Source organism: Falco rusticolus, chromosome 7 (genome assembly GCF_015220075.1).
Source record: "Falco rusticolus isolate bFalRus1 chromosome 7, bFalRus1.pri, whole genome shotgun sequence".
Classification (NCBI taxonomy): Eukaryota; Metazoa; Chordata; class Aves; order Falconiformes; family Falconidae; genus Falco; species Falco rusticolus.
In genome coordinates, this window is record NC_051193.1 from 70,925,651 (window position 1) to 70,952,359 (window position 26,709).

General features: G+C 42.9%; 1 protein-coding gene across 4 annotated transcripts in view; it reads left to right on the forward strand.

The window, feature by feature from the left end:
- PHF21A (PHD finger protein 21A) overlaps positions 1–22,227 on the forward strand; it is a 132,387-nt gene extending 110,160 nt beyond the window's left edge. For 3 of the 4 annotated variants that reach the window (XM_037395401.1, XM_037395400.1, XM_037395399.1), the window contains 11 exons: positions 307–393; positions 2,607–2,903; positions 4,684–4,782; positions 5,489–5,540; positions 6,351–6,430; positions 6,871–6,931; positions 9,365–9,528; positions 16,344–16,499; positions 18,133–18,208; positions 18,522–18,625; positions 20,585–22,227. In XM_037395401.1, coding sequence (XP_037251298.1) covers positions 307–393; positions 2,607–2,903; positions 4,684–4,782; positions 5,489–5,540; positions 6,351–6,430; positions 6,871–6,931; positions 9,365–9,528; positions 16,344–16,499; positions 18,133–18,208; positions 18,522–18,625; positions 20,585–20,839 — 1,431 coding nt within the window. In that variant the 3' untranslated portion in view covers positions 20,840–22,227. Of the gene's footprint in view, positions 1–306; positions 394–2,606; positions 2,904–4,683; positions 4,783–5,488; positions 5,541–6,350; positions 6,431–6,870; positions 6,932–9,254; positions 9,278–9,364; positions 9,529–16,343; positions 16,500–18,132; positions 18,209–18,521; positions 18,626–20,584 lie in introns of all 4 variants that reach the window. The other variant, XM_037395402.1, reaches the window with a different exon arrangement.
- The last annotated feature ends 4,482 nt before the right edge of the window (positions 22,228–26,709 follow it).

Below are 26,709 nucleotides of genomic sequence, written 5' to 3' on the forward strand. Positions count from 1 at the left end.
ATTAAAACAAATAGGATTTTTTGTTATCTTCAAATGAAATGGGTTTAGATTGCAGAGCACAGTAGTTAGTACAGTTGACCTAAAAGGAAAGATGCCTTCAATATATGGAGCAAGGTGTGTAGGAACAGGCAAGTAACATTAGCGCTGTCTTTAATGTATTTCTAATGAGGACCCTGTTACTGTGAAAAATTATTTACAAAGTGGAAAACCGGGGACATCAGGTCTGAAAATACATTGGGGATGTTGATTCTGTTGAACAACTTTGAAGCTATTTTCCTCTTACTGAATTCTCTTACCTTCTTACAGCAGGTTCAGGCTACGCCTCAGCCCATAAAAGTGCCGCAGTTCATCCCTCCTCCCAGACTTACTCCTCGTCCAAATTTTCTTCCACAGGTGAGTGTACAGAGAGCAAGCAATAGAAGAAGGAACTTAATTATAGCATAGATAGGAGATACTTTCCGTGAGCATAATTTTTGTCAGTGTTTATTGGTGACCTGGTGGAGGAGACAATTCATCCTTAACGTGTTTACGGATGATGCCAGATCTGAGGGTGCAGCCAGTACTGGAGGGCAGCACTGACGTTCCAGGGGCCCTAGGCAGGACAGAGGAATGGGCCAGCAGGAACCTCTTGAGCTTCAGCACAGAAAAAGGCAAAGTACCGCACCTGGAGTGGACGGACTAACCCCTGCGTTGGCACAGGCTGGGGACTGGCTGGGGAGCAGCGCTGCTTCAAAGGTCTTGGTTGACAGTAGGTAAAGCAGCGGTGTGCCCTGGCAGCGTATTGGGCTGTACCGACAGGACCACAGCCAGGAGATTAAGGGAAGAGATTATCCACCTTTCCTCAGCCATCACAAACTGGGAACTGATATACAGTGTGCAGTTTTGGACCCCCTGGTTGATAAATTTGAATGAGTCGAGGGGAGGAAGGCCACTAAGATGTCTAGAGGGCAGGAATATATGACCTGCAAGGGGAGGCTGAGGGATGTGGGCTTGCTCAGTTTTGGAGAAGAGGTTTTGGGGACAGCCTAGCAGCAGCTTTATTTCCAATATCAACAAGGAAGTTAACAAGAAGATGGAGACAGAGGTGCTTGGCTGGAGAGTTACAGACATGATCACAAATCGGAACAGGGAAGGTTTAGACTGCATATAAGGAAGCAGTTCTTTCTTTGAGGACAGTTAGGAGTGGGAGAGGCTTCCCAGAGATTTTGTGGAAGCTCCATCCTTGGAGTTTTACAAGACCTGTCTAGACAAACCCCTGAGCAACCTGGTCTGCGTTTAGTGGTGGCTCTGCTCTGGGCCAGAGGTTGCGTTACAGGCCTCCTGAGCTGCCTCCCAACCTGCATGAGTCTGTGATTACAAAATTGGCATATGATGATCATATGTGATCGTATTTACATCAAGTGAAATGAACCCACTGAACAGGTGTCAGCAAAATCAAAGTATCGCCCAAGGCCTTAAATTGCCTTAATTAGTGTTCGCTGGTCATGAGCAAAAAAGGAAAAACAACATGTCTCTAGATTGTTCCCCAGTATTTCTGCATTGCAACAGAGGGTGACCTCTGTTTGCAGCTGACACTAAAACTTGTGGTTTACTTTTTTTCCCACGGTTTGGGAAAGGCACAGATTGCTTCTTCATTTGAAAAGACATCTTGGAGGAACTATTTCATTTGTAAGAAATACGTGGTGCTGTGAATAAAAGTCTAAATCTTTTACAAAAGAAAAAAGGAAAGTGTAGGCTGATATCTGATTAAGATTTGGAGATGGTGTGATCTGTTGGAATGTGACCTAGTTTTCCATGATAAAATGCATTATGGAAATATTAAAGGTGGATAGGACAATAGGAATCAAATAAGGAAAAAGACTATTTTCAGAGTAATGTATTCTACTTTTATACTCTGTAATGATGTGATAAGTAAAAACTTAACAATGGGCAGGAAACAAGCAAGCATTGGCGGTGGACTATTGGAAGATTCTCGTGGCTCTTCTTCTTGTGAAAGAAGAAAAGAGTAATGACTGCATTTACCTGTAGCCTTCAGCACTTTCAATGAGGGATTAATGTATAATCTTAACAGTTTTTTTTACTTAGCAAGATTGGTTGTTCAGGTGTCTAAATAATATATAGAGTTGACAAAGGTAGCAGGTATTTGCTGAAAAATTTAATTATTTCTTCCAGGGCACAATCAACTACTCATGATTTCTTGGAAGCTCACTATAAAGCCCTGAGACACACTTTTAACATGAGAGCCTCAGCTGTGCCTGTAAATATTACATGAATTTTTTGGCATGCAAAACTGATATGTTGATTTAGATACAGATAAGGCACTTGGCAATAAACCTGCAATGTAAGTGTCTGTGCATCCAAATACCATTTCAGGGTCAGTGACTGCATATGCAGATGTTGTGGTTGGGTTGTATGCAAGTAGGTTTGAAAATGTGGCTTTTCCTTCTCATAGCATACTTAGGACACTATGCTAAAAAATTACATTCTATTAAAAAATCAAGCAACCTTCTGCAGATTATACAGGCTGAACTGAAAGTAAGAAAGTGCATCTGAAATAGTCATACACAAATCTCTCTCTTTTCTTTTTTTTTGGTTTTTTTTTGTAGGTTCGACCTAAACCAGTTGCCCAAAATAACATTCCTATTGCCCCAGCACCTCCTCCAATGCTTGCAGCTCCTCAGCTTATCCAGAGGCCTGTGATGTTGACGACAAAGTTCACGCCCACCTCTTTACCCAACTCTCAGAACTCCATACATCCAGTTCGTGTAGTTAACGGGCAGACAGCAACCATAGCCAAAACCTTCCCCATGGCACAGCTCACCAGCATCGTGATAGCAGCGCCAGGTACCAGGCTCGCTGGACCCCAGACTGTACAGATCAGCAAACCAAACATTGAAAAACAGGTACGGGTAAGAAAGTGGCTACTAATGCAACAGACTGGGTTTGTTGCTTTGCTGTGCCCGTTTGGAGAGGATGACAACCATGGAGAAATTTTCAGTGGGTACTGGAGATACTCATGTTCCAGCAACAGTACAAATCATGGAACAACTTGCAACTCTTGGGGTAGAAGTTACCATTTTCTTTAATATGGGCCGTTGGAATCTGTTTCTCACCATCGGTGTTTTTATGCTCCCCCTAATGTCTTAACTTGAGTGGGTTATGAGCACGCCACATTGCAGGACTGTATTCCAGGATCTTGGAGACCAAGTACAAACTGAAATCCATGTTCATATCAGGCTTGTAAGAAACATTGGAAAAATATTTTCTGTGTTTCTGTTTTTCAAAGGGTGCCTACATGAAAGGTGAAAATTATGTGAAAACATAGGGTTATTTAATACGATCAATGTAGCCATTTCTTCCTTGATCTTGCAGTCTTCTGATTGGAGGCAGAATAGTCTCACTCAGCTTCCGAGGACTGATAGCTCCCCGTGACTAAGTTGGATTGATTGAGTGGAAAGGAAGCCCTCGGAAACAGAGAATTCTAGATGTTTAGTTTTAAAGTCTCTCTCCAGAAAAGACTTCTGTATCATAAAACATTCCTTTAGTCAGCGTGGATTGCAACTGAGAGCCTTTGCCATTCAGTTCAAGTAAAGCAATCTCTGTTCGGCTTTTTACTCTTTTGTATATTTTATATTAGTCACAGTATAACATAGTATGTTATATAGTACACAATCTAGAACGTATAATATTTATGTAGCTTCTATAAATAATAGTAGTATATCTTTCACTTAATTCTTTCATAGACTAACGTGCCTTGAAGTTGCCTTCTGCTTTTGAAGTCACCTATGGAGACTGAAAATCATGTGCATGAAAGTTATGCTCATGCTCAGTTCTGCTTATGAATTCTCATGAGGAGGTTCTTGCATACCTCAGGGCTGTTCCACGAGTTACTCAGCAATGCGTTTCCTTTTCGTGTGATTTGAAGTTTTACTTCTACAATACCATACTTTTGATGCCTATTCCTTTTGATGCCAGCAATATTTGTTTGTGCTTTGAATAATTACTGGCAATTCAGCTGTTGAAAAACACTCAGAAGAATGGTGGTGTTTTAACATGAATTTTTCTCTGTATTTTCTCCATACCATAAAGGAGAAAAGTTTGTCCCTGTGTAGCTTACTTCACTCGGTTTGTAGCCTCAACAGCTACGCCATGGCCAAAGATGGGTTGGGTCATGCAGGGTTTGTGATATCATCGCAGAAGATTATGACTTAGGAAAAGAAATAAGCTTCAGAAACATCTGTGATTGTAGGAGTCAGAGAGGCAGAGTCTGAGCCATTCGTAATTCTATGACATATAAAGACTGAGGAGTGAGAAGTACAAAATGCATGTGCCATGGGGAATGGTTTCTACCTGGAAGTCTTCCATGAGATGTTCTTAAAGTGTCTGTTTTCCCATACTGTATAGTGATTTCTGTAATGGAGTTAACTCTTAAGATTACTTCTGTTGCTTGCGTGGCTGCATGGGTTGATGCAGTGGTAAGGCTGTTCGATCCTTTGTTAAAGGAGAACACTTTATTTAATATTCCTTTCACATAGATTCCTCAATTAAGTCTTTGCTAGTACGCTGCCAGCTTTAAACTCTTGTTCTCCTGAACCTGCAAAAGTATTTGTTTTGCCTTACTAGTCAAAGTAAAGAAAAAAGTCATTCTTATCACTGAATGGGAGAAACACTGTTTCTTTTCAGACTATTAAACCACATGTGGAAGCAGAAGAGAAGCAAACAGAAAGTCGTACAGTTACTCCACCTGCTGCACCGAAGCCAAAACGAGAAGAAAATCCACAGGTATCAGAACACACCGAGCTTTCTTTTAAGAAGAAAAGGAAACACTCAGCACTTTAGAAAACATTTTCCCCTCCTCTGTTCCTTCAAGTCTCCTTAACTTGAACATTTCTATACATTCCTGTTGGACAGCAGTAGTTGATAAGGCTAGAGAATAAGCAGAAGAGAATAAGAGAATAAGTTGATAGAGAGTAAGTTGTAGAGAATAAATTGATTTTTACATGTCTGTGCACTTACTGCATTAAAATTGGGATCCTTTAAGAAGCCATAGCACTTATTGAGAGGCACATGTAAGCCAGAATTGCTCCTTGTAGTTCACAATATATGGAGAATGATCTTCAACTAGCAATATTTTGCTGGCAATTAAACTGTGTTGGTACTTTCTAAAAGTCAATCACTTAGTTGGTTCAGTGCTGGACTGGAAGTAAAGATACTGCTTTCTTGTTCCCAGCTCTGCCAACTCTGTGATCACGAGCAACTGGCATTTCCCTGTATCTCAGCCTAGGTTCCCATCTAGAAAATGGGACTACTGTCTATCCCCTGTAAGGCAGTTTGAAGGTATGAATGAAAAGTGATTTACAGAAGCAAAGTACTACTAATAACATTTTTGTTACTTACTTACCTGTCAACTGACTTCAGAGGGCCTAAGTGACATAGCCCATCCTATCGGTTTGATTTGTCATTATCTTTTTTTTCTCCCCCTTCACAGAAACTTGCCTTCATGGTGTCTCTGGGACTAGTTACTCACGACCATCTGGAAGGTAGGAAAAATGTCTTAACTTGGTTCCTGAACTCCTCTTTCATGGCCGTTCTGAATTGGAAGTGCAGGTCCAAAGTATTTCTGGATTAAATGCAGTGTTTTCTTGCACAGAAGTACATTTGGGATGTCTGTACTCTTGGTCTAACTTAGTTTGTTGTGCATACTTCTTTATTCCTCTTACTACACTGAAACAAAGCAGTTGCTTATGCAAGCAGAGATCAGTGGTTGGGAAGAAGGTGTATGCTCTGATGTTAGGAAGGAAATTTGTGATAATCCCATTGTTTTCTGGACAGCCCCTGTATCTGCCAAGTTACACCATGGATAATGTTACTGTAACCCACATCTAGAGATTTTTCATTTATTTCATGGGACTGTAATCTGTAGTGAATGAGTTAATAGATTACAATTGGGTTTGTAATTTAAACTCCTTAATCGTATACAGTGAAATACAGCCTAAGGTTTCAATGGCTTGCGTATTTCTGTACTGTATTTATTTTTAAGTATCAACAGGCTTACCAGAGGCTTTTCATTTTAGATCCCAATTACACTGACCATGAGTTTAAAACGTCTCAGGTGGGGGGTGTGAGAAGATGGCAATCATTTCATTAATTAGTTGAGCACTGTATATGTTCCCTGTCAGCTCTTAGGTTTCAAACCTTCAGAAATTAGAAGTATAACAAAGTTGCCTATGTTCAAGCATGATCGCTGTTCTGTAGAAATCGTCACAGCTCTCCTCACATGCAAACTGAATTCTGAGGACTTTATATACTGAGACCCGTTGTTTTCTAACCTGAATGCTTTGTTTTACAAGAAATCCAAAGTAAGCGACAAGAGAGGAAAAGAAGAACAACAGCAAATCCAGTGTACAGTGGAGCCGTTTTTGAGCCTGAGGTATTTATTTTTTGCTGGGGGAAGCTGGTATTTTCATTCTGAGCTTGTGTGTCTTTCTGCCTTGTTGCTACCTCCTAAGCTATCGCAGTCCTAACTAGACAGGCAAGCTATCATTTATAATTCAAAAGGCCATTGTGGTGGTAAGACCCTCAGATTTTTAAATAGTAAAGACATTGGGATGTTCTTCAAATACTTACATCTTTTTCTGCCTTCTCCTGCGTAACTCTGACGTTAAGTGGCCACGTGTGTTACTCTTACCATTAGGTCAGCTTGCGTATCAGCCTGAAGCAGTCCAGGTGTCAGAAGTAGTGTAAAAAAGCTCACCTTTCTGAAGCGGTGCAGGAATCTCACTTTGTACTACCATGCTGTTCCTCAGCTATCACATGTAGTTGTTGCCAAAAAATGTTAGCCAACAAAAATTGTTATATTCTGCCCTGCAGCGCAAGAAGAGTGCAGTCACGTACCTGAACAGCACAATGCATCCCGGGACACGCAAAAGAGGTGAGGTATACTTAGACCTGTCTCCCTGCTCTGTGCCTCTTCTTCCGTCTTGCATTTGCAGTCCCCTTTTGATTTGGAGAGCAAAACAAAGAAGGACACTACAGTACTTCATTTGTCCAGTAAATTTCCACATTAGACAAATCTAGGGATTAGCATAGCACGTTTTATTAGGCAGCTCAGTGTTTCATTTCAGTTTCACTCTCAAAAAAACCCCCCAAAAATACAATAGATAAAGTGAAAGGTGAGATGTTTGAACATCATTTAGTGGTATAAAGCTGCTGTCAAGATACTCTTGTTAATAACTAGATTGTATTGTTACTGTCAAGAAGAAGGTAGTTATGGAAAAAGTGTCTGTGCCCTGAGGAGGGGAAACTTAGTGTAACAAAAGCCTTGTTCCCCACTGGGAGTAGAGATGGGTCCTTCAAAAGAATTTATCATGAGCAAGAAAGGCTATCATGCTCACACTGAGCACTTTTCTGCAACCAGAGTGACAGTCGTCCTGAAATGAGAGATGATCTTTCATACAGGTATGCGGTGTTATTCAGTAGAAATCCTTCTGTAGAACAGATGAAATTTTAAGACTTAGATTATGGTGAAACAGATGAGTCAGAACAGCACAGGAGAGAACATGATAACATTTTTTGAGCATGGCATCAACCACACATATATGTCAATCTTTCCCTGATTTTTGATGATTTTCTGGAGTCCTTAAAGACTCGTAATGCCTTCTTTACTCCTGAGTTTTCTGCTAAAAAAAAAAAGTAAACAATCAGATTAAAAAAAACCCCACAGTTCTACCTAGCACTGAGCAGTTCCATTATCTTTGGGTTTTGACTGCAAGGTCAAATATTCACTTGGCACGTGCTCTCCTTGATACACCTCTTCAGTCCAGCAGGCAGTGTGGCAAAGCTGGCACTTCTGCAGCTATGCTGCCTCTAAATAAAAGGCGTTGGTCTCTATGCCATCCTCTAATAACATTGAACGTATTTTTTTAAAAAGATATGATGTAGATTTTATAGAGAGAGTTTTGCATTTACTGTGTGGATAAGTAAATGTTCCTTCTTCTAGTAATGATTTCTTAATTCTGTTTTATAACTCATTGTGAACAATTACTGTATCAATGAAAACAATTGCATGCTTTTGTACTTGATACTCTCTTAGCCTGTTTTTGCACACTGACTGCTATTATACTTTCTTTTTTTCCCCTCACACTCTTTTGTGAGCCTGTACCTTGCATCAGTACCAAATTAGTAGCACATATTATTTTCATTTGACAAAAGATTTAGAGGTATACATCTGTTTTGTGATTTAGTATAGCAATATATTAGGTGAAAAGCTTATGCAAGCGTGTGCCCTTGAGAGCTTTAGTTTAATTCTAGATGGTGCTGAGCATGTCAGAAATTTCAGCCATGGACATCACTATGAGAAATCCGTTTCCAAGGACATACTTAATTCTGGAACATATCCAGACCTTAAATGCAAGGTTTAGCATGTTAATAGGTATAGACTGACGATCTGTAAACATAAGATCTGGGGAGTTATTCCTAGATCCTAACTCCTTTATGTTTACATATCCATAAATTACCCTGGAGAAGAGAGGCAGAAATGGTGGTTACATACCGGGTTTTTGCTTTCTTGCTTTGCATACATAAATTTATAAAAATTGTTATGAACACCTTTTTGCACTTCCACTCATCCAAAGGAGCATACAGGAGTTGTACATAATCAGACATACTTGACTGAGAAAGTCTAAGAAAGAACACAGAATGGGGGGGGTGTTACAGTGGCAGACCAGTGGTAGGTTACAACTGGTGGTAGTTACGGGTCAGGCAGCAGGTAGCCTAATTTTAAAAACGTGCCACTGGGGTAGGAAGTGCTGATCTGTGGGTGAGTGGCTTTAAAAAAGAGGGGAAGAAAAGGAGGGGGTTGGTGAGTGTTGGCCTCTGGTAAAGGACTTACCTTTGCGGAGATTTGTGCTGGCACTAGAAAGATAGGGAGGGATGGGAGAACAGTGGAAAGGATTTAATAGTAGTTATCGTAGCTTCCCTCTAGGTTTGATGCCAACCTGTTTCCCCTAAAAACTGAGTAGCCTCATTTCTAGGAGTGGCAGGGGTCCCCATGCTGCTTTTGTGGGGTTGATTCTTTGATTCTCTACAGAGCTTATTTCTGTTTCCTTCTGAAATACATCTTTTAAATGTTCCTTCCTTGCAAAATTCTACTTAAAGATTTCTAAAAAATGTTTAAATCTTTGCTTCTGTCCTTCCACTTGTAACTTTTATATTAACTTCCTCTCTGTGCTACATCATTTCCTTTTTCATGCTAGCCAATGAGGACCACTGGCCAAAGGTATGTAAGATCATTTTTCCTTCTTTTTTTTTTTTTTTTTTTTTTTTTTGTGTGTGTGTGTGTGTGTTCCCTGTTGTTAATATGTAGGTCGTCCACCTAAATACAACGCGGTGCTGGGGTTCGGGGCTTTGACCCCCACATCCCCTCTGTCCAGTTATCCTGACTCCCCCGAAAATGAAAAGACAGAGACCACATTTACTTTTCCTGCAGCTGTTCAACCCGTGTCCCTGCCTAGCCCCAGCTCCACAGACGTAAGTAACTCTCGGGGAGGGGGTTACTTGTAGAAAGATATGTAGAAACAGCCACAAGGAAAATCATTGCAGATTTTGTTTTAGTCTCACTCATCGTTTGTCCTGACTCAGTGCAGTGAAACAACCCAGCATTCTTTTAACACCCTTCCTTTTTCCTCCTGCACCTATGTTCTTGTCCTGTAGAGATTTTATTTATAACTCCTTTGGTGGATTGAAACATTGGGAGGCACCAGGCTTGCTAGATGAGCTCATTTCCTTTGTGCAGTGTCTGAGATCTTGTCTGACTGAATTGAATCTGTCAACCATGAAAAAGGGGGAAGGGGAGAATGGAAAGTATTACTTTCAGACCATAATAACAAAAAGTTGTGGTGTTTCTGTAATGAGAGAAGGAGGGAGAGTGCTTGGGTCACACAGAACAGGCAAGAGAGCAGCATTTGCAGCCCTGGTTTGGCAGTTTTGGTGTGCTGGCATAGCTAAACACATCGCCCCTGTGGTCAGATCGTAAAACCTGGCCTGAGTGAGGTCCGGTCATATTGTTATCATCTACAAAGAAGCAAGTGTCCTTATTTTAAGATAATTTGAAGGTAAGATTTGCTACTCAAGGCACAATCTTTTTTAAGTTGCTGAGAACTATCCAGTTATTTCATTGTTTCTATTCCTTGCAAAAACATTATGGAAAAAATTAAAGGTCATACGTAAACTTTAGAAGATAAGTAGTGTGGGAAGCATTGGACTGAGTCGCTGTATAGATCCAAAATGCCGTAACGAAGGGACTGTACACTATGGTTTGTTCTGAAAGTGTACTGTGACAGTTCAGTACGGGTGAAACGATTCATTGCGCAAAAATTCTCCAGAGCTGCATTGTCCTGGAAGCAGCACTTCCAGTAAAGCACTTGCGTTCTAATGACTAGTACCTACTGGGCACAGTTTAAACATAAAAAAGGTGCATGCTTATTTCTTCATACTAGTGCTGCCAAAGCTCCTGCAAGCTGAGTTAGAGCAGTCTCTTCTTTTGTTTTTCACGTCCCTCTTTTTGTTTTTCTAAACGTATTATCACACATAATTGAGGCCCAACCATTTGAAATGGGCTTTAAGGGAGAGTTGGGCTGCTTTATTTCCATCTATGCAGTTGCATCACTGTAAGTTTGTAGACCAAGAGACCAACTCAGCTGGCCACTTACAGCAGGGAATAGAAGCCAGCTTCTTGCCTCTGAACTGTATTTGTTCTGCAGAGGTAACAGGAATAGAAATAATACAAGTGTGTCTGAGTCACTGAAATAAATAGATGCAATTCTGATACCCAGGGAATATGTATGTGAAATTAAAAGTTTCTCTTTCATATAGTAGTTTTTGAGAGCAGAATAGCACTTGATGATAAAAACCCTTTCCTGACAGTCAAATGAATGGGATTGTGGAACAGCCCCTCAGGGAGAAGGTGGGGCAGCTCCATCCTTGGGGACTTTTAAAAGCAAGCAGTACAAACAACTAGCAAACATGCTGGAGAGCGTGTTTTTTACATTGGCCCCAAGAGAAGGACTGGGTAATGTGGTGGGAGTCTTTTCCATCTCTGACGTGTGTGTGTATACTGCTGAGTCTTTTCCCACTGTGCAAGAGCTCTCAAAACAGTATAATGAGTTGTTGCCCTGTTTTCTGCAGTGCCTGGTAGCAGCAAGCTGAACCAAGAATAGTGAATTTCTGTGCCATTCAAATCTAGTTCTGAATGCCCTGAATTTTCTGAATTTGGATAGTATTTGGGCCTGGATTCTGGACTGCTTTAATATTCATTAATTAATGAAAATAAAAGTATTTTAAAGGAGACAATGTAAGGTTATGCAGCAGGTAATTAACATTCTCTCTTACCCGAGTGTATTATAATATAGCGCAGTAACCTTCTTTCTCTTTTAGAATCATATAGAAATCTCCTTAAACATGTTTCCCGACAAATTGTTTGGTTTATACATATACAACAGCACTAACGTTTTTGTGGGTTTAATTTTTTGAATGAACTTTATCCCAAGGTCCCATTCAATGCATATTTGCTATCAATTGGCCTAATTTGTTAAGACTTTTCAGAAATATTTGGTATTGAATTCTGTATAAAATAAAATACATGTAAAAGTAGAAAATATATTTCAAAGACTATTATGCAAAATTTGAACCTTCAGAGACAGCAAAATATTGGAAACATAGTAAATACGATACCTCTTCTTCTGTCATTACATGTTATAATTCTTACTTGCTAACCATAAAAAGAGGAGTGGTTTCCCACTGCCATCACGAGCTGGAAGGTAGTCTTGTGTTAATATGTCCTCATGAAATTGCTGGATAAACTTGTGCAGTTACATCCCTTTTTTGTGATTCGCTTTCCCCCTTTTATACATTTGGCATGGTGCTTCCTTTTCCCATCTAAGTTTTGAGAACTTAGCAATACTTGTAAAAACCTTTAGCATCCTTGGCTGGAAAAGTGCTATATAATGCTGGAAAAATACTATATATTTAAACACCAAGTGCGAGTCATGCTGGAGGTGAAGACAAAGAGGAAAAGTAGATCTCTGGGATTTAAGGAGCTTGCAGCTTAATTACATGCAGAATGCAGGCTACACTGGAATGCTCATGCCACAGTTTATGACTGGTGCTACCACCAAGAGGAACTGTCCTGCCTGTCACAAGCAGTCTTTTCTCATCCCTGAAATGCCTCCTGTGTTGTTCCAGCACTGATAAATCTGAGGTCACATTTTGATCTCCATAAGGAAACTGGCATAACTAAAAATTGTTAGTCTTAGCCAAGACTGTGCCCTAATCCAGTTAATTTTATAGGCACACACATGCTTGTGCCAGCCTCATGCAGGGGACAGAAATGAGTGTCTGGGCATACAGAGGAGGCAGGATCACTTCATTTGGCCATGTCGTGTTGAAGAGGGTCTGCCTTGTTACCAGGTGATGTGGCTATGGAAAAGTCTCTTTATATCAGACAGAAAATACTGTCTCTAGTGACAGCCTCCAGCTTTGGGGACTTAAAAATGAAAGCACAAGCCATGCCTGAGTAAATAAGGCTGTTTCAGAAGTTTCAGTTAAAACAGTTTAGCGGTTCCTCAGATACAGAAGAAAACTGCAGTTTTGCCCATCTTTAAAATACTTTTGCATTAATTTGCTGAGAAGGCCTAATTCCTATAGGCTTTAGAATGGGAATTTGGTATTTAGCACTTGAGTAATCTTTGACTTTAGCCAACCTATGAAAATTACAGATCAGGCCAAGCACTTGGTGCCAGGCACCATGGCCCAGAGCAGCCTTCTTGCCTTTCCTTACCGCTGTCATTCTCTGAATGACAGCGATAAATTTTGAAGGGAGGATAAAGCAGGAACTGGAGATGGGATTGGTGATAAGGATGCAGGGGTAGAAAGAAGGAATAGAACCTGGGAAAAGGAAGGAAGTAATGCAGTAGGCAGGACTGAGCAAAACTCTGTGGGTTTTTTTTCTTTTTTTCTATTTGGCAATTAGCTGTAAACCACTTGGTTATGTGTGATTTTCCCTCACACAGTCGTGGCATGTTCACCTGGAAGGTAGCAATTGCCTTTGAAAGTCAATTACTCAGCAGTAAAAACAGTGGAAAAATCTCTTGTTCTAGTGATGGTTCAAGTCTGTGGTCACAAGATGTCTTTTTAGTAGTAAACTTTTTATATCAAAACAACATTTCAGTTGAGGGGAGCATTAGGGAACATCCACATTGCAGTCAAGCCCATAAAAGTTAGGAAATAGCAGAATTATTATTGCTTCTGATAACTTAATTCACTTACATCATACATTATGATCCTCTTTATTTATATGGCCATGAACAATTCCTGTTGCAGAGTATTTACTTCTCCCATGCTGTTGCAGTGGAACATACATATAAATATAGATATTACATATTCAAAGACACAAACTACATATACTTCTGATTTGATACTGTTATTATTTAGTTCTGTTGCCTGAAGTCAGGCCCTGCTGCTCCAGACACTTTAAAAAAAAAACCTGAAGAAAACTGTTAGCTGTCCAGAAAGCTTTCATTTGTTTTCCTGGTCTCTTGGTGTGGAGGAAGTAGAGCAAAAAGCAATGTTAAATCACCTTTCATGGTCTCTGTTCCAAAATTCTTCAGTCTCTTAAGCCTGTAGCATGTGTAAGAGCAGCCTCAGGAGCTCTGCCCATACCCCCTCCCCGAGCTGCTCCATAAGCTGGGATTAGTGGGGTTCATGTCACAACATCAAGCCCAGCCCCCCTTTAGCATATATTTATTAACTGTCTGTAGAACCTGGGGCATTTTTTTGGAATCAAATGGTGACTGGGATTTTGGTAAGGCCAGCTATTAATTCTGAGGAAATGCCCTGAATTTTGCATGACCAAAGCTAGGGCTGTGGATTTGGGGCGTGCATGTTGTCATCGCGATGCATTCAGCCGCACTGCACACTGACCAGCTGTGTCACCTCAGGTTCTGCAGCATTCAGTTTAGAAGGTTCTGAGTCTAAATTTCTGAGTATCTCCCCCTCAGAAAGCAACTACACACGTCTCTTTCTGCAGAGTATTAGGCGAAACAAGTTTGGTTCTCAGCAAATCAATCATTTTGCACCTGAGCCTGTTACCAGGCACCATCGTGTAGTCTGTGGCAACCAAAGCATCTTAGCGCATGTCATTGTCTAGAATGAGAATTTTAATCTAAAATGTGAGGATTTTCCCCTTAAATTTTTCCTTAGGTTACAGAGGATTTTGGTTTAGCTCAGTTGGTGTCTTCTGCCTGCCTTCTTTTCCTTGTACTCACAGAGTGCATGCTAGGGGAAAAGGAGTTCTTCCCAGCCTGGTTACACAGATCACAAGAGGCATGAAATGTTGTTCGTTTAGTTCTTCATTTAACATTGAGGAACCCTTTGGTATTAAAGAATGAAGTAATACCCTAACCCAGCTCTCAGTGATACCTGGGAGTTAACAACCAAAACATGGCACTGAAAATTTGCAGAAGATTGATCCTTTACAACACATGACATCAGCACTAACCGTGAGAATTAAGAGAAGAATAACCTTCCCTTTGACGGAAGGCCTCATCAGCAGTAGAGCCAGGAAGCAGAAACCCAAGCAGATTGCTTGTGTGTCATTCTTCTAATATGTTTAATATTTTATCCATAGTAAGAGATTAGTGTCATTTTTCTTGCCTGGCAACTTAATGTGTAAGTGCCCAGCCAAATCTGCTGTCCCTCCAAATTGATACAACTTATTCACACATGTGACAAGATTGTGGGATCAGAACGAAGCCTCGCACCCGCGGATCTGCCTCATACGCGCAGTTTGACTCCACACATGCATTTTACGTTGTCGGCCTTGCCCATCTTGCTTGTATCGGACTCCAGGTGGGGCACTGAATACGTCAAGTTGCCAGGACAGGTGGTGAGAGGAGAGGGCTGGGGTGCAGAAGGATGGAGAGGGCTGGGGAGCAGAAGGATGGAGAGGGCTGGGGAGCAGGAGGATGGAGAGGGCTGGGGAGCAGGAGGATGGAGAGGGCTGGGGAGCAGGAGGATGGAGAGGGCTGGGGAGCAGGAGGATGGAGAGGGCTGGGGAGCAGGAGGATGGAGAGGGCTGGGGAGCAGGAGGATGGAGAGGGCTGGGGAGCAGGAGGATGGAGAGGGCTGGGGAGCAGGAGGATGGAGAGGGCTGGGGAGCAGGAGGATGGAGAGGGCTGGGGAGCAGGAGGATGGAGAGGGCTGGGGAGCAGGAGGATGGAGAGGGCTGGGGAGCAAGAGGATGGAGAGGGCTGGGGAGCAGGAGGATGGAGAGGGCTGGGGAGCAGGAGGATGATTCTTTCACACCTCTCTGTTCAAATATCCAAAAAACAAAGAAAAACAACCAACCACCACCACTCCAAGCATGAGATGAGAGTAACAGGAGGAGAGAGAGAGAAGAAAAAGTGACAAAAATCAGACCTACCTTTCTGGGAAGTTAATGGCTGTAGGAATAATTCTTTCTGATGGTGATGCAGTAGTCACTAAACCTAGTTTGTTTAAGAGATGCTGCCAGTAGTGTTTTCAGTACTTTCTTTTAAAACTCCCTTACTTAGAACAATTTCTCTCGGTATTCCTTCATCCTGGCTCTCAGCCTATGTTAGTGGTGAAACACAACCCACTCTGTAGGGAATGAGAAGTTTTGAGTCACGGCTTTTTTGGTGCAATTAGAGGTAACCTAAGTGAAGTAAGAAGAATTGTCTCGGAACATGCAGTAAAAAGAGTTGTCTCGGAACATAATTAATTTTGTTCTTTTTCATTTACAAGCACAACACCTCTTCCTTCCAGTTTCATTTTTAAAGGTGACCTAAATATCTTGACAGGGTTCTTGTAAGTCACTCGGTTGGGGTTTCTTAGATACCATTACTGGCAAGACTCAGCTTGGCAGCATTCCTGCAGCGGAGTTGGGCTTACATCCAGAAATGAGAAGGGTTAAGAAAGTGGGTTGCTTATCACCTTAGCCAAAGAAAATAGGCAGGGTGAAGGGGTAATCTTAAGAAAGGCTGTGGGGTAGCCCTTGTTTAAGAGAAGCTGTGGTAGTGAGTGTTTGCTGTATGGTTTTGCCTTGGGAGGACAGAGGGAGTGTTTGGGAGGACAGCTGTCAGTGTTTCTGCCATCCTGCCTGGTTTTCCTGTTTCGCAGCCTGCAAAGAGCTGGCCCATTTGGAATCCCCTTAGAAGTAGTTTGTGCTGTAAACTTTGTATTCAACTAGAATGTGATGTCAGAGATCGAAGTTCACTTTTTGCCTTCTCTCTCTCTCTCACCCACACCCCGTCCCCTGAATTTTATAGGGCGATATCCATGAGGATTTTTGCAGTGTTTGCAGAAAAAGCGGGCAGTTGCTGATGTGTGACACGTGTTCACGTGTTTATCACCTGGACTGTCTGGACCCGCCTCTGAAAACCATTCCCAAGGGCATGTGGATCTGTCCCAAATGTCAAGACCAGGTATTGTTTGACAGACAGGGAGAGTGATATACAATGCGCTGTAAAGGTTTTTCAGGGTTAAAATAACCGGTTCACTTGGCTTGCTTAAATCAAGACAGCCTGACACGGAGCAAACCTATTTGATCTGTAATAAGGCTTGTGTGAATGTGAATTACCTCGGCTGGAATGCATCCAATTACAAAACTGTTAGGCCTTGCTCCCAGATTTGGGTCTTTTATTTGTTACCATTGTGTTTTTACTCTTTTTTTCTGGGCCAAAGCACGCAAACTTTTGGGAAAGGTTCTTTATGACCCATAGAAATTTTGCTGTTCATCTTAAGCTCGTTGTTTCTTCAAAAGCCATTAGTATATTCTTCTGGACAAATAAATAAAACATTTGCACAAGCCTCCCTCAATAGATAGAGCAAATACAAGCCCCTGTTTGTTTGCTCATATAAATCAAACATCAGGGAGGTTGTCTTCAGTGATCTCTTTAATAATATCATCTAGCATCAGTATAATGAGATGGGCGAACAGTTGGGTGGTTCTTCCTTCCAGATCCCTCTCTGAAAGTACACAATTGAAGTGAACAGATTATATTTTAATATTTTGTTTATAATTGCATTGAGATTACAACACAGAGAAGTAAACTATTGTATTCCTAACCCTTCCGTGGAACTCCCGGAGTTGGGAAGGATTGCTGATAATCGGCAGCCTGAAGCTGTTAGTGTTCTGTCAAACACAGCATATTGCTTGGTCGCCCACGTGCCCTTCGGTTAGCCAGATGGTCACACAAAAACCCAGCCTGACGTACTGTTCAGAAGAATGAAAATGCAAAACTCAAGTGGCTTGGTCAGTAGTTTCAAGAGAGGAGGGAGCGTTAGCACTTCCCTATTCCTGCCCTTGCCTGCTCTCACCTTGTCCTTCCTCTTCATAGTTCCATGATAGGTTCCCACAAAACTGGGCGGGTGGGAATCTGAGTAATTTCCCTGTAAAGTGACCGAGTCCTCGATCTTCTGAGACACTTCTCTGATTCATTTATTAAAAATACATGTCTTTCCTGTCAAAATAAAGCTTCTTGGGAAGGAGTATGTAGGAGGGATCTGGAAGACATAATTGATGTTTACCCTATAAAGAGGGTTTGACAACTCTGTTGAGATGATTCTGATAAGAAAGGGAGATAGGACAGTTTTGTGTTTACTAGCCAGGAAATGTGATGTCTGAACGTATGGTGTGGAGACTGGTCTGTGCCATGAAAACTTTTCTCCCAGAACAACTAAGATCAGCAATTCATCTGAGCCATGAAATAATGTTTATGTCTCCTGGCAGCTCTGAGTTCAGATATATTATCCTTTCAGTCCTCTTTTAAGTTGTTCAGTTTCATTAGTAGACTTTTATTTGTGGCTATGGAAGGAATTTGAGAAAATGCTGACATTTGTAAGAAACAGGTCTGCTCTGTGGGAGCCACAGTACAGTTGTGAATAATTCCCTCTGTTAAATCTCAGAACAGGTCTGTGAAGCTTCATGTTAACAGGGCTGAGGCTAATGACAGCCATGAAGGAAAACCCTCAGCCTTTCCTCCTTTCTCTCTCTCCTTCTTGCTTTTTTAGGGGTAGATTGCATACCAGCTAAATCTCCAAACACTTTTCTTTCAGATGCTAAAGAAGGAAGAAGCAATCCCATGGCCAGGAACTTTAGCAATCGTTCATTCATATATTGCATATAAAGCAGGTAGGAAAATGGAGAACACTTTAGTTTCACTTCTAATAATGGAAGATTTTTTGGGGGGAATGGGATAGAATGGTTCTTCCTTCACAAAAGGAAATTAAAGGGGAAGAATCTTACGCACTAGCAAAGTGAAAATAGTGATCTAAATATTTCTTAAGCCTTCTGTGATATTTGTATATGTAGGTGGAATTTTGGGGGTGATTTAGTGCACAAGTTGTTGAATTGACTTTAAACACAATTAACCTCTTTACATGAAGTGGTTTAGACCCTCTGTCCGCTGTTGTAACAGAAACATTTTAAATACTCCGTTTCGCAGCAAAAGAAGAGGAAAAACAGAAACTACTTAAATGGAGTTCAGATTTAAAACAGGAAAGAGAACAACTAGAGCAGAAGGTTAAACAGCTCAGCAATTCTATAACGGTGAGTATTGCCCTCCCAAAAAACTCTGCACCTGTGTTCTGGTGCCAGAATGCAGAGAGAAAACAATAGAGGGACTCCATGCGTTAGACCTGGCTTCCACTGGATTTACTGAGAATTGAGTGAGTGCTCTGCTTTGCTCTGCTTTGCTTTGCTTTGCTTTGCTTTGGGGAGCCAGAAGGAAACACAGGCAGCATGTGCTTACATTGAGTCACTTACACGTGATCCATGCTGACCATATATTGTAGACATAGAGTGACCTCTAATATCAGCTAGTGACAAACATGACTCGAAGCATTATTGTCTGTGGGCAGTAAAGGAAGTGAAATTCTCCAGTGGCTCGCTCAAATAAGAGTAGCTGGGCCTCTTTGTGTAATAAGAACGACAGTCTTGGTGTGCTTTCCAGACCTTCCTAACAGAGGAGTGACCGTTTGCTCATGACCGACTCTCCACTGCTGACGCGTTGCCGTAGCAGTCAGCAGCCGGACACTGGGCATGCCCCGGCATGGTATGAATTGGGCGATGTCATACTTCAAACCACAAGCTGTAGTTTCCACCTTAGTTTAGCGCTGTAATTAGAGCATACATATTCATTTGCTCTCTCTTCTCACCTCAGTATGCAAATCAGGATCTTGAGTTGCCAGTGTAAGGTGTGAGCTGCTCACTTAGTGTAGCCCCGGTCAGCATCATGGAATGAAAAATACTGACATCTCTTCTGTGTGGCAGCATCTGTAAGGCTGGATACATAAGTACATACGTATGTACTTTTCTTTTTAAATACGGATGCACTTCCTGGTCTGCCTGTCTTTACCTGTTAGAACAAAAGTAAGTGTCCCGTGTTTATAGACCCCTAAATGCTGACGATACAAATAAAACGATTGTGAGCAAACAAGGGGTGAGAGGTGCTGGTTAGCAGGTCTGGAGACTGGTCATCTTCTGGTTAGTAGCAGCTGGGTGTAACCTGAGCAGCACTGGAGCACTGACACTGTTTCTCAGTGGCGTACCCAGGCAGATGTAAGCCCTTAACGTGAGGTTCTGACGGTAGGTAAGGGGAACGGTTTATCTTCTATGACCAAGTCATTGTTTATACTTTCATTGGAACTGTCCAAAAAAGACGCGTTTGGTCTAAATTTTGTGATGTTTTTCTGATGCCATGAGCTGCGTGCGAAAACAGTATAGCTGAAAGCAACAGTGTCTGGAGATCAGCGTGGGTAAAAGGTTTAAAATATGTAAGAACCTGAATGTTACAGACATAGCTACCATCTCCTCCTTTCTGAGAGTTCCCAATATAGATATAAGCAGGTTTTCACCTCTGAAACATCATTTGTGGGCTTTTTTTAAAGTTAACTTACCCAGACTCTTAACTGATGAGCTAGCTAGGTTACTACTGCTTCTAAGAGAAAGACATGGCCACAAATAGGATTTTGAAGTGAAGAAGGGCTTGTTTTTCTTTTCAAGTGCCCCTTTATTTATTGAGAGGAGGAAGTGATGTTCCTGCTAAAATGTATGTGAAAGCAAAGGCTGTATCCCATTAGTGGCATGCACGTACGCTGTCAGCAGTCAGCTGCAGTAGGATGCCTGAGTTTGCAGATCTGAGCTAAAGAAATTTCAGCAATGCGATACTAGTGAAAAAAATAATAAGAGCATACACTTGGAAGTTTCCCTTCAAAAGGAGCACAAAAGGATGGAGCTGTCTACGTTCATTTGCAAAACACCTTGGGATGAAAGGGGGCCGTACCAGGTGACAGCTACGTACTGGCAGTTTAATTCCTCAGCCTGCAAATATGAGTTCTCCTGTGAACCCGGCCCTGAGATTCTTTTTCTTCTGGGCCGGGAAAGTGAAATTGTAGCCGCAGTCTTTTCTGCGTACTTAGATTTAGATCTGTGAATGTCAGTATTCCTTCTCTTACCTTCGTAGATTCACTAGCCTGAACTTACTACTGCTTTTCTGTTTTGCTGCAGAAATGCATGGAAATGAAGAATACCATCCTTGCAAAACAGAAGGAGATGCACAGCTCCTTGGAGAAGGTAAAACAGCTGATCCGCCTCATCCAAGGCATCGACCTTTCAAAACCCATAAACTCTGAGGTCAATTCAGTAGCCATCTCCAATGGCATGGACTCCACTAACAATACTAATGCTGCCACCTCCACCTTAGCCTCCTCCCCTTCCCAGAGCTGCATGGTGAACTGTACCAAGGGCGATGAGACTAAATAACACAGTGAAGTTAAGAAGGAGCCGAGGGAGGTGGCGGCGAGGAGGAAGAGCAAAATAATGAAACTCTAGTAAAGCAAAACTGGATTTCTTCTGGAAAGTGCAGAATTCTTTAGTTCTTTGGTTCCAGAGAGAGCGTGAAGATGCTTGTGCCAGGCGGCACCGGAGTTTGCCAATTGATCCTTCTTATTCTGTGTGTACATGCAAAGTTTGGATCATGTTACATGAATAGTGCCAGCTGGGGGTTCTTTGCCAGCACCATGCCAAGTGAAATAATATATTTACTCTCTCTATATTTTACACCAGTGTGTGCCTGCAGCAGCCTCCACAGCCACTATAGGTTTGTTTTATTTTTGTTTGGGGTGAGGAGCAGGGATGAGGGAGGAGAGCAGGTTTCAAATCCTTATTTGCAGAACAGTTTGTTTAGCTAGGGGAAAACAAAAACAAGTCCAAAGAGCCTGTGGGCTTTTCCTGTTTCTAAACTCTCAGTACTATTAAACCAAAAAAACAGAATTATAAATTATCAAATCCCAGTGCCCAGAAGGGACGAGTCTATCAAATAAGCAGTATTTACTATTGTTTAGACAGGAGATGTACAAAAGGAAAGGAGATGGACTTTTCACTGAGTAACCAGCACATGTACAGGCTGAGGATCTGCTGTCCCAACAGCTTTGGGTTAATCCTGTTTCTTCACGTTAAACAACAGACATGCTTTGCAGAATGGGTTTGGGTCCTCACACTCATGCAGAAAGCCTGTGTTGGGAATGGGAGAACAGAGGGCCAGAATCCAGGGTCAGCTTGGAGCATTGGACGGAGTGTCCCGAGAGAAAATGTGCATCGATTACTTGAAAATGAGATTCCAGCCCTTTTCTATATTTATAAACAACAAAGGTATCCTGAACAAAGTAGCACATGACCCAGATGTGTGAACTGAACAGAGAAATGTCCTTTTCTTTCACTTCCTTTCTCTTCTTTTGGTAACAAGAACTAAATAAGGAATAGAAAAGCTGTTTTTCAGGCTGACAGTCTAATTAAAGAGGTAGATGGGACCTTGCATGGTATAGATTAGAAGTAATAGTGTCAGTGAGATACAGTGAGTCTTTGTGAGTCCTTGTGTCATCGTTTTGGGCACTGTTTTTTTATGCAAGGGCAAAATCTTTGTATCTGGGGGAAAAAACCCAACTTTTTTAAATTAAAAAGGAAAATAAAAGATATTGAGGTCTTCCTAGTGTTACTTAAAATAAGATCAAGGTAAGAAACATTGTAAAAAAAAAATTACAAAAGTGCTATTTGTTTCCTAAACAAGTGATTTCTATTAAAAAGGTGTCAGAACTGGAGAAAATGCTGTGTACTTAGAATTTTTTAACACAGACTTTGCTTATTTATGATGACATTCTGCTGTGTTTTGGTTTTAAAATCCAGTGGGACAGTTTCTGTAGACGATACCATACATGCTACTGGCCAAACTCTAAGGAGAATCAAATCCTGTGGTGCTGGGTGTCACCCCACCTGGAGGATGTGCCGGGCTGGTCCCTGCTGTTGCCGATCTCCCCCGTTCTCCCATGTGTTTGTAACCCAGAGGAAAGCAGTTGGCAGCGTGCTCATTTAAGGCTTTTATAGTTTTGTGATGTGGACTGGTTAGGGCTTGAGAGGACCGACAGTGAGTTGGTTGGACTGAAACCGCCTTGTCACCGCCTTTTGTTTGAGACGTCCATCTCTTACGTAGAATCTTTTTGCTGTAGGTGGCAAAGCTTGCCTTGTGCTTCCAGTTGTTGTGAGGTCTGTCCCAGTTCAGAGCCCTCCTCATCCTGGCCGCGCAGGGTTGTGTGCCAGAGCTGCCTCGTCCTGCTACTGCCTGTAAACATCTGGGCAAAGCCCTGTTTCCACTGGAAGTACTGGAAAAGTCCCATTACTTCCAGTGGGAGCAGAGCTGAGCCCCACTACAGGCACAGCACGAGGCAGAGTCCCTGGTGCGGTGTCCTTGAGAGCGGGTGCTGGGTGGCAAGGCACACCGGCTCAGCTGTTCCTAGAAGACAGAAAAGCTTTGGATTTCAGGGACACGTTTCTGAGCGAGAAGAAGCGAATACTCCAGGCACTACATCGCCTGGGAGAGTCTCTCTGCTGCCACGGCCAAGCATGCGTCTGCGGGATTTTTGGAGCTGTTTCCTTCCCTCTCCTTTAGACTGCCCTTCTGCCCTTGAGGGACTTCTAGTCCTCCTGCAGGAGTGTGCACTATTTTCAGCTCTGAGCTCAGAACTGATACCCAAGTTCTCACATTTGTCTGTAGTTGGGAAAGTGACTCTTACATGCACTTCTCAGCTGAAGCTGTGATAACCCCCACTCTGCCGTTTGGTGCTGGGGTTCTGTTCTGGAGCTAGCAGAGCTGGAAGGAGGAGTTAGCACAAGTGGCAGGGAGGCAGCTGGGTGGACCACGTCAAAACCGATCAAACTAAAAATGTCCTTGCATCAACCCGGCTACCAGTGGGGCCACCGCCATAGGGCGGGCCGGGCCAGCAACCCAGAGCATTTTAACAAAGGGCGAAGTATTTTGAGGGACAAAGAGGAAAAGCGAACTGAACTGGGCACCTTTCGTTAGAACGTGACCAGCAGCTAACAGCCAGGCGCTCGGGGGGGGCTGCCTTTTTGGCCAGGTTGTTCTCTAGCTGGGTAATTCTTAACATCGACTTCTGGAGCATTGAGCACATTCCAGTGAGAGACAGTCTCTAGGGGCAGGTGCGCCGAGTCTTTGTGGTTCTCATCATCTTGTTTCTGGTGTTATCTTCTGAGCTCTCCTGGAGGCTTGCTATTCCTTCGGTTTTCTTTGCCAGTTCAAGAGGGGATGGAAGTGAAATTCACTGGTAGCCGTATTTAAATGTTAGTGCCGTTACCCAGCCAGGAGGCGTTACAACAGCTATTGCTGCTGTTCTGAGGCATCTGCTTGTCTCCAGAAGCTGAGTAGATAAGTACAGACTTTTATGTCCCTTTGGTTACAGCATTTTTGTTCCAAACTGTAAAAGGATGACTTTAGTTAATCATTACCTGGCAGAGCAATGATATTAACTTAGTCTTTTTGGTGCTGCTAGGTAGTTTTCTGTCCTGCTGGCTGATCCCGCTTGGAAGTTTTCCCTCTGGCTCTGCGGCAGTATCCGTCAGCAGGGCAAGGAGCATTCCCAGGGCTGCACTGACATGGCAGTGACGCTGCTACATGGACTCAAGTCCATCGGGGGCATCTCTGCCCAATTAGCAACAATAGGGTGGAAGGGGAATTGGCGTTTGCTGAATACAGAGGGAACCGAGGTTCTTTTTTCTAGCAGCTGTGAGAGGTTCTAGTCAAGGGAGAAATTTAAACTTTGACAGCTTAAAGCTCGAGCTTGTCTTCTGGGTTTGGATTGGTTTGTTTCTTTTCTCATGCAATATTTGAGATAGAATGCGTTTGTACTGAAACTTCTGCTCTTTGGGAAGCTGTCATAATGACTGGCATTTTGTATTTCCAAACCACCTTCAAGATACTAACTAATTCTTATGTCATTGCTTGTCATTGGTGGGAAATAAGTGGCTTTTAAACCTCTGTTGTGAAGGAGGAGATGAGACCACAGAGGAAGCTCAAATCAGAGACAGTCCTGGCTCTCAGCCCGGTGCTAAGGGCTTTAAGAAGTCACCCTGCTTCTTTGCTCAGAAGCAGAGTAAGCGTTGCAGTAGTGGTTTATTCCCTTCTCCTTGCAAATCTGTTCTTTAAACAGCTGGAGAGGTGCGTTTTGGTCAGAGTGGGAAAGCGAGCGGGTGACCTGGCTGGAAGAATGAGTATTATCATTAGTGTTCTCGTTATCTTCATTTAGAGCCAGCAGTGGGTTTGGAGCTGTACAAAGCGCGGTGAAGGCATCGCTTCCAGGGATGATTGGCAGGTGGGGCGAGTAGCGAGGCTGATTCTTTGAGGACGTCATTAGCCAGGAGTTACCGTGCCGGTAGGGCGCACTAATGGTCTGCAGGAGCAAAACAAGGACTTTGTTGCAAGCAAGTTTCTGTTGGTGGGGATGTGAATTAAAAGCCGCTAACCTAGAAATTAGAGGTGATAATTTTCTGGGCAGATCTGTTGGTTTTGGTGTCGGTAGGAAAAACAATATTGTATGTTAGCCTTCCTAGCTGCCCAGGCTTAAGAAAGCAAATCTGTATTCCAGCTGTCTGGAAATGTGAACCCTAGTTCTCTGGCTCCAAATCATCATCTTCCCTGTACTGTTGCAGAGCCAGCCCTGAAAAGCAGCACGATCAGCGTTCGGGGGGACCCGGGGTGAAATCTCCCCCTTAGCCCCGCCAGGCTGTGGCAGCCCACAGTACAGGGAGTAAACTCTGAAATTTCCTTCCCATGCGGATACAGTGGAAAATATTTGTGAATTTGCAGTGCACGTGTTTCTCTTTCTTTTTTCCCCAGCTGGGTCGCACCCTGCCCTCTTTGCTTCTGAAGCACTAATGATGAATACATGTTTTTTAATGAAACACATTTTTAAAATAGCACATTCAGATGGCAAACCAAAATTCGCTGGTTTTCTCTGAGGGCCTCTCTGAGTGAGGTGCTCAGGTAACCACTGAAATACCGATACTGCACCTCCTTGTGGACCATGCCCCTTTGGGTAGAATTTGTTGTGTCTTTCCAGAACTGTTTTGACCCTTCTTCACCTCCATTTGTCCTCCCTTGGGATTCTGAAGATCCAGGGCAGGCTCAGCGCTGCTGGGTTACCGCAGAGTGTTTTCTGATGAGTGTGTAGAAGAGTCAGGAACCTGGAGAAAGAGGAAGACGTTTTGTCGTGCAGCTAAATTCCTTTTGGCGCTTAGGCTCGCCTGGCCAACAAACTACCTCAGCAGAGGCCGTTCCCAAGCACTACGTGGATTCTGTAGTTTCTGGCATTCAGAAGGCGAAAGGTCTGCGACGAACCCTTCCAGCAGCCCGCCAGGCGCCGGCCCCGCGGGCGTGCGAGCGAGCCTCGCAGTGACACCCTGTTGGATCCTTGTTTTCAGACCTGGACCAGGGAATGCCCTAAAAATCAGGTGGGATCAGGAAGACACGAGAGCTGCAGGCATCTTGTCTCCAGGTTATTGCCATCTTACTCAGATCCTTCTTTAAGCCTCCGTCCTGTTTGTAACACCTACAGAATGGAATGTAATACTTGAAAAGTATGACTCTCTGTCCTTCACCTTTAGCTCCCACTTCCCCCGTGTTTATCTTTTATCTGGGACAAGAACTTTCTGCATCATTGTGTCTTGTATAGGCTGAGCACATAGTTGAAACTTGCCAATAAAGAAAACTATTTATACCATGCGCTGGTAAGCTTGGTAATTATAGACCCCTGAAGAGACAAGCTCCTCTCCTGGAGGTTCATTTAAGACATGGGTTTGTTTTAGCAAACCAAGACCTTACCTGTGTGAGGGTCTCTCTATCCCCCGTCAGTGCTGCTAAACTACCTGAGTAGGGGATGGAGAACAGGCTTGCCAAGAGCATCAGTGCTGTGAAAATCAAGTCCCCGAAGTGCGTCACGGGGGAAGAGCCAGGACAGGGCTTCTCCTCTCCCCGGGCCAGGGGTGGGTGCCGCAGGGACGAAGGAGAGGACAGCAGCTGCCGCTGGGAAGCAAGGGCAGTGAGAAGGGGCGCAGGGCTGCGGGCAGGGGAGGGGAGGGGAGGAAGCACGAGGAGCAAAGGAAATGAAGATTACGTGGGGTGAAGCAGAGCAGAAAGAAATGGAGATGAGAAGGAGGGAAAGCGAGGGCAGGAAAAATCCAGGAGCGAAACAGGGCTCTGTTGTGAGGGGACAGGCATTCCTGCAGTTACAGGGCGTGAAAATTCAGTGGAGACTGGAACAAAAAGGCTTTTTATCCTACCTCGA